General features: G+C 42.7%; 1 protein-coding gene across 2 annotated transcripts in view; it reads right to left on the reverse strand.

The window, feature by feature from the left end:
- Positions 1–3,099: 3,099 nt before the first annotated feature.
- Positions 3,100–12,618, reverse strand: part of PDZRN3 (PDZ domain containing ring finger 3) — a 130,625-nt gene continuing 121,106 nt past the window's right edge. For both annotated transcript variants that reach the window (XM_036391138.1, XM_036391140.1), the window contains 5 exons: positions 8,813–8,911; positions 8,200–8,262; positions 7,603–7,704; positions 6,414–6,530; positions 3,100–5,531 (listed from right to left, as the gene is read on the reverse strand). In XM_036391138.1, coding sequence (XP_036247031.1) covers positions 3,990–5,531; positions 6,414–6,530; positions 7,603–7,704; positions 8,200–8,262; positions 8,813–8,911 — 1,923 coding nt within the window. In that variant the 3' untranslated portion in view covers positions 3,100–3,989. The remainder of the gene's footprint in view (positions 5,532–6,413; positions 6,531–7,602; positions 7,705–8,199; positions 8,263–8,812; positions 8,912–12,618) is intronic.

Genomic DNA, 12,618 nt, shown 5'->3' on the forward strand with positions numbered 1-12,618 from the left:
TTGGGATGGAGGTGCAGCATCTGCTGCGTCAGTCTCTGTCTCACTTCTGGTTTTTGAGTTTTCTAATGAGTTTATGTTCCAATAAATCCTTAATACAAAAACTGCTTTAAAACAGTTGAAAATAAAACAAAGAGAGGAATTTAAATTGCTTATGGCTTGCTTTGTATGGCTTCCAGGCATTTGAGCAATTTTGCTAACAAGTATCCGGTAACCTATTTCCAAAGGCCACTAGCAGATAATTATATTTGGTTAATTTACATACTTTCAGTTTATAATCCTAATTAGTTCTCCAACCAGTAGTCCCTAGGCAATATGTAGTCTTACCTCATTTTATTTGCCATCCCTACTGTGCAAGGGATGGCAAATTCTCTTAATTTACAAAAAAATGCTGTTAGGTTTGGTTCAGGGCTTTCCCATCTCAGTGCACATCTAAACCTGGCGGTTCCATGCCGCTTTCAACCCGATTTGCAAATAAGTATTTTACATTTTTATAGATTTTTACATCTGGGAGACGCTGTGCAGCTGGGGGAAGCTGACCCCAGTTTGACACAGAGCCTGTTTGCAGTGCAGAGAACCAGCCAAATTCTGCACCAACCTGTACCCAGCTTGTCACCTCGGGTGGGATGGGGCTGTCAGGGGATGGGGCTGAGGTGTTGCCGTGGCAGGAGCAGGGACAATGAGTGACAATGTCATTCCTGCAGCAGCAGCAACGTGCAAGGGCTGTGGGAGAATCTCCAGGAGCTGCACACACACACATTCTGGTTAAACCTCTCAGCTTGGCCATTCCCTGCTCCCTCCTGGTGTATTTAGGATCTCTCCCTGCACGCTTATTATTCTGGGATAATTTTGCACTCAAGCTTGAGGTGATGCTCAGTGAAGTGGCTGAGGAGGAAGCTGGGTATGAAGTTTTATACTTCCAGGTTTAAATGAACTTCAAAAACCACTTGGAATGAGCATGCCCAGTGGAAGGAGCACATCTCCCAGTGCTGATCCCTGCAGGACTCTGGAGCTGGAGTTGTGCCCAGGCAGGACCAACCCACCACGTTGTGGTGGAGGGTGTTGGGTTTTGGGTACAACCTGTGGTAACCCAGGGACAAAACCTCTGCTGCTGCCTGCAGATTCCTTGTATGAGAGGGCCTTTAGATAACAGCACAATTTCCAGCGTTATCTTTTAAGCACTTTTATGCACTACAATGCCATTTTTAGAAAAACTGTGGGGTGAAATATTTCCTCTTAGGTATCCAAGGCTGCTTTTAGTTGGATTCATTGCTCTGTAATGCCAGGTTTGGATTAACGTTATGGTAATTTCCAATGTTTCCTTGCAAGCGATAAAAAGAGCCCAAATCTCCCTTTTCAACACCTCATTAGGTACTTTGATAGGGCAATGAGAAGTGGGATGACAACTGCAAAAGGAAAAGGAAAATCTGCAGTTTGCAAAGCTTTTGCTCAGATTTCCAGGATAACGGACGGATTCTGTGAACTGATGCTAATTAATAAATCCTAGTGCCAAAGGAGAGAGGTGATTTTTAACTGTCCAAAATAACAAGTGTTTAGCAGGGAAAAAACTCAAAGGAGTGATAATAATTTTATTTCAACATCTTAACGAATGTAAATTTTATACTGTGGATGCTTTGTTGTAATTCCTGCATCTCACACTGAATTCCCAAACATATTCCTGCTGCTACCCAATGCACAAAATGCTCAGCATTGATGTCCCTGGTGCCCAAAGGAACCACTGCCATGTGAGGTTATTCCAAAGGAGTCTGTTTTTATGAGGAGCAGCTTGATAATAATTATTCCTCATTAGAACATTTCAAAGCTTACTCTAATATTTCCAGGCAGACTAAAGGTGGCTTAGCTGTATTTCCACACCTGGTTTAAGGATTGTTATTCCACTAATCACAGCTCTGTACACCTGAGTGTGAGGCCTTGAGGAGGGCAGGATTTTTGCTGTGGCTCTCACACCTGCAGCTGAGATGAGCAGGAGATAAATTCAGGGTGAGATTTGAGACAGAGATGGCAAATGTCTTACCCTGACAGCAGGGTGTGAAAATCTGGTGTTTTTCCCACTGTGCCACTGGTGATGGTAACAGCTGGTGCATGTCAGGTGGAGCCCCAGCTCCAGCAAAGTCTAAAGAGAAACCTTCCACAGACTACAGTAGGACTGGCTCTTTATCCCCAAGGAAAATACAGCTTGAAGGTAAATTTGCAGAGGCTTATTGACAAGAGTGCCAGATTACACAGGCTGGAGGGGCATTTCCAGGGATACAGAAGTTCACTGTGGAGTGTGGCACACACATTTCATGGAATTCAGTGCTAGTCCACAGAGGGAGCAGAAAAAAAACCTGGGCAAATCTGCTGTTTGCTTCTCAATGACAGACAAAATAGGCACAAGAAGCTGCTAATCTCTCCCCTTCCAGCTTTGCACTTCTATCACCAAGGCTGCAATTTTTGTTCATTTGAGTTATGACAGAAAAGTCCAGAACAAAAGCTCAGAAGGTTTGGGGGCAAGTTTTCAAGGAAAAAGGGAGAGGGTATGGAGAATCTGGGAACTATTCATAATGAGTCTACATCACCTAATCCGGCAGAATATTCCAATTTATATCTGAATTCTTAATCAAAAATAGAAAACACAGAAAGGAATGTCATACCTCGTTGACACCTCTGTTATTTTTTCACCATCTCCTTTAATTTGTATATTTATTTGCTTTAGTTTTTATATGCTTTAATTTATATATTGTCTGGTTTTAATGCAAACCCCCACTGAAGGCTGTAGGTGGGGTTTATACACCACAAAGAAACCACAAACCAAAGCAAAGCAGGAGAGCAGAAGTTCTTTTTCTTTCTTAAAGTCACCTTAAATAGCTTGTGAGCTGAAGGTAAGCATTACTTGATTTTACTCTTGGTATTCCTTGTGCTTCTCCCTTGTCCCTTCCCTCAAGAAAACCCCAATCCAAATTCCCCCCAAAGTCAGGATGCCAATTTTTCCCTCAGGTTTGGCTCCAGTGGCTGTCCAGGCATTTCTGCAGCACAGGAGCTACAATCCATAAAATTATATTCTAGGTGGTGAAACCAGAAGGGAATAAAAAGAATTTAAAGTAGTTTGAAATATAAAACAATAATTTATTTTACTTCATTTTACTTGTTAACGTTTGTAGCTAATGATGATTTCATGAAACTGCTTTTTATAATTCAATACATTCAAATCTATAAAGCAAACAGTTACTACCATGGGCTTTTCAAATTCCACAAACTGTCTTATATAAACAAATTAGCTGTACATGCACGTTTCTTCAATAGGTTGCAACATTTGCAAACATGCTTTAAAATCCTTTAAAGCTGCATAATAGTGTACTTTGCCTCAGGCTTTTCAGATGAAACCTCTATACTTCTTTCAGAAACCTTAAAGAGAAAAATGTTTAAATGTTGAGCATAACTCTAAAAACTGCTGTTTGATAAATGTTAAATATTACAAGAGAATGATTCTAATTCTGAGTTTAAACCTTGAGCTAAGTATTGATAAACAGCACTCTGTGTAGAAGTGAACAACAGCAAAATAATATCACAAAATATGGTTTCACAAACAAAAATACATATGTGCAGTTGCTCTTGTGGGTTTCTTGCATTTTTTTTTTTTAGGTAAAGAAAAGCATGGGTACCTTTTAATATGAATATAGTTTAAGCAAATTACCTGTGTAAGTATGGTTAATACATTTCTGATATTTAAACACTTCATGTAAAAGGTAACAAGTAAAAAAGTACAATCAGTATTCCAAAAAGCACTGCTAATATTGCCTTTGAAGGAGATGGGCAAGCTTCCTCCCCACTGCAGAATGGGGATCCTGGCACCCACGGCTGTAGAGTTCAGTATTTGAACTATAAACTCGGTGACTGTATCTTATATACAAAAATCTTGCCACATTGAACGAGGCATGGATTCCTACCCCATTGGTAGTGTTTTATGTACATAATTTAGCCCTGGGGATGGATTATACAGTAGTCACTGACAGGAAGGAATTGTACACCCGCGTGCCGTCCGGTGACTTTGTTCCGTGGGTTAGCAGTTCTTGGATCGTCATCCAATTGTCAAATATTTTTTTATTTCTCTTCTTCATCATTTTTTTGTGGCTCAGTTCAATGATGTTCATCTCCTTCTTCTCCTCTGCACCTTGCTGCTCCTTCAAGCACTCTAACCTGCTCTGCATCATGAACTCCCGCCGCCTCCTCTGCTCCTTGGCTTTCACCAAGTGCTGCTTCCTCTCCTCCTTGCTCCAGTACCGGCCCATCTTCATCTCACTGATGGCATCATCATCCGTGGTCATCCCACTGCGCTCCTCCTTGATCTTTATGGCCCGTTCTCTCAGCAGCCTGTCCCTCACCGGCCTCTTGGTGATGTAGCGCGTCCCGTCGCTCCTCACCTTGACCTTCCACTCCATCCTGGGCTCGCTCTGCCCCGAGGCCAAGTCCTTGCACATGCTCACCAGGCTCATCTGGCTCTGGGCGTACTCCACGGCGGATTTCTGCTGGATCAGCTGCATGTAGCTCTGGTAGTGCTGGGCGTGGGCAGGGATGTGAGCGTGTTTGTAGGGAGAGTGGTGGTAGGGGGACACGTAGGGCTTCTGGCCGTGAGTGGGGCTTTTGCTGCCGTCGTTGCCTTTCCTCTCCTTGCTCTCCAGCTGCTTGCCAGGGTCAGGATCTTTAGCAGAGGCGTGGCACTTACCAGCGCTGGATTCATGGCTCTCTGAGCCAGCAAACAAATTCTTTTGGGAGACATTATAGGCCACTGCCCCCTCGCTGCCTTGGCAGCCGACGCCTTCGGTGGTTCTGCGCAGGGAATTGTCGGGGGAGATCTCCAGCGTCAGCGGCGTGCTCCGGCAGCTCTCGCCCGTGTTGTAGGCACTGGAGCTGTCCTTGTCAGACTTCTCAGGCAGCTCGGTGATGTCTGAGAGCTCGTGCCTGCGCACGTCAATGCTGGTGTTGTAGTTTCGGAAGCCGCTGTTGTGCAGCATCCAGGGCTCCCGGTACTGCTCCTTCAGCTGCTGCATCTTGTGGGCCCGCACGATGTTCAGGCACTCCAGCTCGATGTTGCGCAGCTCCTCGTTGAGCATCTCCAGCTCTCTGTCCACGCTCTCTTGGTCGCTTTTGCTCATCTCCAGGGTGCTGTTATGGTAGTACAGGCTGTAGGGGTTGGCAGACTTCACCTGGCACTTCAGCTCCAGCAGCTCCCGGAACCGCTCACACTCGTCCACGGGGATGCCGAGGAAGTCGACGTCGGTGCAGTCAGCTGAGATGAACGACTCGTTGCTGAACTGCATGTCCCCGCTCCCCAGGGTGTCGTGGCTGTAGGTCAGCTTCTTCTGGCTCCCCAAGGTGTTGGAGGAGGTGGTGTGATCGTCCCCGTTGTTCTCCTGCTCGGAGCTCTCGTCGTTGCGAGTGCTGTCGTCCGTGCGCCCCACGCCGCTGTCCTTCTCGTGCTGGTTGGACAAAATCGTGGCTGTGTCTGTGGTGCCTCCATCCTCCTCGTGCTTCTTCTAACAACAGAAACAGCAGGACACAAAGAAAAATTATTGCAAGCACGTGAAACATTTCAAGGTGTTTATTTTTAAATAGTTCTCCTAATCCATCACTTTTTACACTTTGTGTGTCCTATATGGAAAGAGTATTATTAAGGGCTCAGAGAAAAGGTGAGCAAGCCCTCAGCCTGCTGTGGATGTTCTTTTCAGAAGAACCTGAGGTCTGAGTTTCACCTATGCAGTGGTAGAAGTTACATTTTCAAAATGTTTCTGCTCCCATTTGGGTGCACAATGATATCCAGTTCTCCTGCAGTGCCTAAGTGAGAACATGACTCCTCACAGCATGGGGATGGCACAGAGGATGCAGAGTTCTAGGAAACTTTAGGAAAAAAGTCTAGGTAAAAATTGAGAAACTGCTTTAATCATAGCAGAATGATGGAGAATATAAGCCCTGTATCTGTGGCCCTGTATAAAATTTGTAATGTAAAAACTTTTTCTTTGCCTTTTTCCCCTTGTATAGATCTTACTTCAGTCATTTGCCTGAGTTGTCCATTTGGGTTTCCAGGTTTTGGGAGACTGTTTCCAGTCTCTGCATGCACACCAAATAGGAGAGTCTGTAAATCAGTTCTCTGCCTGCTCTACCTACCACACACCCAGTATTGCTCTCAGTGACCACAGTGTTAAGGGATTTCCATGAATTGTGGTCCTGTTGTTGTAAGGGCCAAAGCACAAAAGGTACTATTTTAAAACATCTCGCTGTGTAATATCTTGATTTTACAGAAAGTCCTTTTGCCTTGATCTCAGTGTCACTTGAGACACCAAGTGTATTCAGCCAAGCTCAATATTGAATATTGAGTGCAGTGGGAAGTTTGACAGCCCTGCACACCAGAAGGGCAGTACCTGCTGAAGCATGCTGGCAGTAAATTGCATTGCCTGGTGGTGCTGTTCCTCTAACATGTCCATGTGCAAGTCATCCAGAAAATCGTTTCTGTCATCATCCATCCATCCTTCATCCAGCTGTGTGAAAAGGGAGGGAAAAAACAAACCAATCATTGTCAAAAGAATGAAGACTGACATAAATTACTGCTTTTCTTCGTGGACAGTGGTTGGGAAATCTCAGGAGATTCCTTCCTGTGACAGTGCTGCTGTGTCTTGGGAAGGAGCCTGTCCTTGTGCTAAGTGTGGGTATTGACTGTGCTATCTCCTCCCACAGGTCCTCCATCTCCAAGAGCAGGACCTTATCTTCAACAGCCCTCTACATATGAAAAAACTCAGTCTTTTGATCCATGGAAATACTTGCAAGAGTTGGGGTAGTTTTGGTTTGTGCACAACTTGATTAAGTTGTATAAAAACACTCCAGAGCCCAAAGCTCAAACACGCTTCTTGTGAGGCAGCATCAAACTCCAGAAGGAAAATCTGGCTGGGGTCTGTAGGACATTTTTACTCCCATTCCCAAGTATCCCCACGTGAAAGATCAGAAATATCCAGGCTAAGAGGACAGTGATGATCCCTGCCCTGTGTCTCCAGGTGCACTGGCAAGGGCTGCTCTCCCAGCACCAGGAGCAGAGACAGATCAAACAATGCTGCTCCCGGCTGTTTGTTCTACACCTTTGTTGTGCTAATCCCTGCTCTACAAAGGGAGCTGCTTCAACCTTTTATTGCAGCTCAGGAGGCTTCTTGAGAGTATTCAAGTACTTTAAGAGACCGTGTATGAAGGGCTAAATAATAGGTGTTTTAATGAATGAATAATCAATAGCTATAGGAATTAGAGTTCAGCACGTTCTTCAAAACTGTGGCTCAAAACCATTCATAATACCTTGCACTGATGTTTGTAATGGCATTGCAGCACAAATAAATCACCAAATGTCTTAGAAATTGAATTTTAATATAAAATATATATGTAAGTACCATGACTGCTGAATTCCATTATTTTAGGCTATATATATATATGTGCAGTCAAAGTGTAGACTATGGTTTTAGGTAGATCTGGTAGATTTAAACAGGTTAAACAATTTGAAAGAATTGCTTTCTACAAAACAGCAACTGTTTTAATTAAGACTCAGGTGAGGGTTTTTTGTTGCTACCATACCTGAATTTCTGGTCTTGCCACAAGTAAGGAGATATTCTTGCTCTCCTCACTGGAGAGAAGTGCCACAGCTTCCTCTCGGTTCTGCACCTCGATGCCATTGATCTTTAAAGAAAAAACACCACCACGAAGGGTTTTCATAGGGACCCCTGGCTGCTGCTGTGCCCAGCTCCATGGAATGCTTGGCTGGATGGATTCACACACACATCCCCAGCCTTGTGCAGAGAAGTGCTGGGCAGTGTGGTGGCTTGGACATGCGATGCATTTCACCCCCCTGCATGCAGAGCCTTGTTAGGAGGGCAGGAAGTGGAGTTCTGGGGTTTAGGACACTGGAGTTCTGGGGTTTAGGACACTGGAGTTCTGGGGTTTAGGACACTGGAGTTCTGGGGTTTAGGACACCTGGAGCACTTCCCAAGGAGGAAGGCAAGAAGTGGAATTCTGGGGTTTGGGACACTGGAGTTCTGGGGTTTAGGACACCTGGAGCACTTTCCAAGGAGGAAGGCAGGAAGTGGAGTTCTGGGGTTTAGGACACTGGAGTTCTGGGGTTTAGGACACTGGAGTTCTGGGGTTTAGGACACCTGGAGCACTTCCCACAGGTACCTGGATGATGCGATCCCCTTCCCGCAGCCGCCCGTCCTTCGCTGCGATGCTGTTGGGATCAATCTGCAAAATAAGAGAATTCTCGGTGCTCTGCAGGTTTGGGAGCTCACTGTGCACTTCCCCTTCTTTCCTGGGTGGTGCATTTCAATGGAAGGGTTTAGATTTAATTATGAGTTTCTTTCCCCAAATTGGTGCAATTCATTTGAAATGGTTCTGCACGGTGAAAAAACGTTGCTGTATAAAATGCTACTTTTTCATGGAAAGGGACAAGGAGAGAGAAATGGGCCCCAGATGTTTGCAAATAAAAGTGTGTGGGGTTTTATACAATTTATATTGTTTCAGGAATAATCAAGGATAAAAATTAAAGGGGGAATACATGAAAATACTCTGAAGGCATCATCTGAAATAGAACATTGTTAATATAATGAAATTTGACTTCAGTGGGAGCAGGACTGCACTCAGTTTGGAGAAAAGGAAAATAATTAGATTTCTTCCAATTACTGCATTTTGGCTGTTTATCCAACATGGTACAAACAGAGGATAAATGTCTTAACTGCCCAACAATGCAGCTGGAAAGACAAATGGTATCTTATGGAAGGCAGCTCAATCTTACCTCACTCACATAAATACCCATGTCATCTTCATCATCTGTTCTGTAACAGACAGTAAGGCCAAGCTTGTCCTGGCTGTTCACTCTGTGTAAATCCACTTCCTGAGGTAAAAAAAAAAAAAAAAAAAAAAAAAAGGAAAATATATTGTCAGTGAGATACTGGTGACTGATGGAAGCAATTTTTCAAATGCAATGAAAATATTTTGCTTAAGTGATATAGTGGATGTCTTTTGATTTCACTTGTAGACGAGGTTAAGTTACTGAGCAAAACGTGATTATATGCAGACAATCAATACCTGGGACATTTTTGACCCTTCAATCAATAGGAAGTCATTTTGAAAATAGACCTTTTATTGATCTTAAGGAAGAAAAATTACCTATATTTCATGTAGTGCTAAGACTTCAAAGGCTAAAATACTTATAAAGTATGATTTCAATATTTGTCACAGCTGATACATATTTCCTCATAAGCAGGGTAATTCTCTGGCTTTTCAAAAAAAACCATAATACTCTCTTACTTTAAATTGTATAATTTTCACGAAGTCATCTAATAAATTTCTCAAAAGTGTGACTGAAGATCAATATATTGATCTTCAAATGCAAAGCATTTGGTATTGGTAATAGAAACATAATAAGCATTTCAGTATCTTGCAAGTGTTTGCCTGCAGCAGGTCATGGTGGTCTTGTTTATCTCAGAGACATTTAACCCATCTTAAAAATGTATGTTCTTCCTCAATGCTTTTTATTTCCAGGAGGAATTCCTGAGGGTTATTATTTTTTTTTCCTTCTGTGTTTGACACTGGTTGGTAGGAAGGGCTGTAAAATCCATGGAGATAGCCCCAGGCTGGAGGATGTTCCTGGCTGGTGACCATCCCTGTGGCATCTTTCAGTCCTGCCCTTTTGCCTCTGAGGGATATCCCGGGGGGGTTTAAGGTGTTTAACCAACTGATCGTGGCTGCTGGGCTGGTCCTGACGATGCTGCCTGGGCAGGGAGGGTTTTGCTGCACAGACAGACGTGGGAAAACACCTGGAGTTGGGTTTTTACCTCCTCAGGTGAGGGGAGTGAGTGAGGTTGGGCAAGGTCCTGCTCATCCTCAGGCCAGGCAGGTCTGGGCTGTGCTGAAAGGGAAAAGTGGGAGCAGCCAAAGGGACACAGAGTGACCCCAGAGCTGTCCCAGCCCCAGGGCACTCCCTGCACCCTCTGTTTGTGCTGGACCTGCCATTCCAGAGGAAAAGTCCTGACAACACAGCTCCTTTTTTCTGGCATCTCTGCTGCTGTGCCATTTGGAAGGGGCAAGACAATAAAACAAGCTGATATGAATAATTTATTGGTGTGTCTGGCTGACAGCTGCCAAGATCAGCAATCTCGTGTTATTTACTTGTCAACATGTGTAATTTCTTTTTTTTTTCCCCCTAAAGAAGCGTAGCTGTAAATGTCAGTGACATTTCAGCTGGTATTTAAGTGGTTTCAATCAATAGTATCCATGGTGAACTGCTGTGCTTTTTTCCCCCCCTCTTTTGTTACTTAAAGGTTTGAACACAATGCTTTAATAGTGGGGTTTTCTTCACATTTCTAAAGCTTTGGAGCTTTCTAGAGAGGAGATGGAGATTCTTCAGAAGAAAGATGAGACAAAGTGGATTCTGTTCTGATCTCAGCTGATCCTCCAGAAAGTCTCTGCAGTCAATGGGTTTATCCTGCATTTACCCTTGGAGTGAACTGGAGTGAGGTGGGAATTTGTGGATTGAGCCTAATTCAGGCCTAGAATGATTCCCATATTCCCTTCATCTTTAGGAATGCTTTTATATTGATTTGAAAACGTGGAAAGAAATTTCCAGTGGGGCTCATTCTACTGCTTGCCATACTGGCATTGGAAAAATATACATGTTAATAAAAACATATAATATTTATAAATATAAAAATTAATATTATATATATATTATATTTATATAATATGTACTATATTATACAAATATTGATAAATATAAACAAATATATAATGCTAAAAATCCCCACAAAACCAAACAGAACTATATGGTGACTTTGGCCATTGCTTAAATAGATCCTGAGTAACTACAAACACTTGGGAGTGGAAGGAAAAGAGGGAGCAAGCTGCTATTTTCATTCTTATTTGCCACATGTTTTTACTAACAATGGGTGTTTTTCCAACACTGTACAACTTTAAAGGCTATAACAATTAAAAATAAAGCACAGGCTAATATTTAAATTGTACCATCTGAGATGTCACCTGTGATATACTGGAAGGTAATACATAATCTGATTAATAATATATATTAATTAATAATATATTAAATATATATTTTGAAATATATATTTTACATATATACATAAATATAAAGAAAGATATAAGTATTTCTATATAAATGTATAAATAAATTTACATATTTTGAGTATATATTTTGAAAGGAAACAAGCTATCTGTTGTTTAAAAACACACAGAAATAAAGCAGCAAGAAAAGCTAGAGCAGGAAAAAATTATAGAAGAGGTATTTAGAACCTGAATTTTTATGAGCAATTAGTTGACAGACCTACTCTTGAGTACAATCCCTCTAGTCCTTGGTAGGAAGAGAGAAAGTGGATTTGATGCTACCCAAATATGATAATTTTATGAACTTAAACATAGGAACAGCTGCTTTCCGTGGGTCTTTGCGTCAGTGAAGTTTTAATATAATCATAAAGGTTTGAAATATTGAGAGATAAAAGTGTGCAATTCCAGTTGGAGTTGAAGAATCAACACCGGAGTCTTCAAAGCAAAGGTTATTTTCCATATTCAGAGGCAAGTCTGTGTAATGCAGAGATACATGAAAGGGGAAAACAGAAAACTGGCACCTGCAAGCACAGGTACTATGGCAGCTTGAGTGATTGTACCAGGAATTAATTAAACAGAGGGAAAATTACTATGGGCCTGGAGGAGTTTAAAAGTGCAAGTTCCTGTGTTTGCAATGCCACAGGAGTTGCCATTTCTTACAGGTTTGTCTCAGGGGCTGCACTCCTGGGCCCTGGAAGGGGCACGCTGGGGCTGTCCCCCAGCTGCTCTGCAGGCACAGAAAGCAGCTGGCAGGCAGGGGTGCTGCCCACAGAGAGGGGGAATGCTGGGCTGGGTTAATGTGATAAATGTGGAAATTCCATCCATGACAATTTCTACACTCGCAGATAATTCAAATCTGCTTCTTCAGATCAGGTAAAAGTGACATTTTGAGAGATGTTCAAAGGAGGATTTGGATGCTCTTTCAAAACAGTCTGTGCAAGAGAAGTGTGTGAAAGATTATTGGCTCCTCATCAAATGCAGAGCCAAGGAGGGCTCACAGAGCTGGTTGCTGAAATCCATCTGGCATTTACAGCAAGACAAGAAGAAATGAACATGCCCTGTGACATTATACCTGCAACCACTCATCATAATGAATTAGGAGCAAGTGATAATAGTAAATTAACCTCTATAAGCTCAGAAGATCCTTCATTTGCAGAGGATTATTGAATTATTGTACTGCTGATTTAAAATTATGGCCTGCCTGCAGATTTATAAAAATCAGAGTCCTTTCTCTAACAAGACAGAAATGAGCAGTAGAGATGTGAAATGACAGCAGTGGGTAAGAACAGTTCAGTCACTCAGAAAGCCTCACCACAGCTTGCATGATAAGTGCTCTGTCCTTCTCCCTCTCCCTTGTAAAATGTGGTGGATTTTTTTTTTTTTTCTGTGCTGACCTCTGCCATACCTCACCAGCAGGATCCCCTTTTTTGTGCTTCCTTTTGCTAGGTTTCACAAAGAAAACAAAGTCAGGGAAATAAATAA

The sequence above is a fragment of the Molothrus ater genome, chromosome 11, assembly GCF_012460135.2.
Source record: "Molothrus ater isolate BHLD 08-10-18 breed brown headed cowbird chromosome 11, BPBGC_Mater_1.1, whole genome shotgun sequence".
Taxonomy (NCBI): domain Eukaryota; kingdom Metazoa; phylum Chordata; class Aves; order Passeriformes; family Icteridae; genus Molothrus; species Molothrus ater.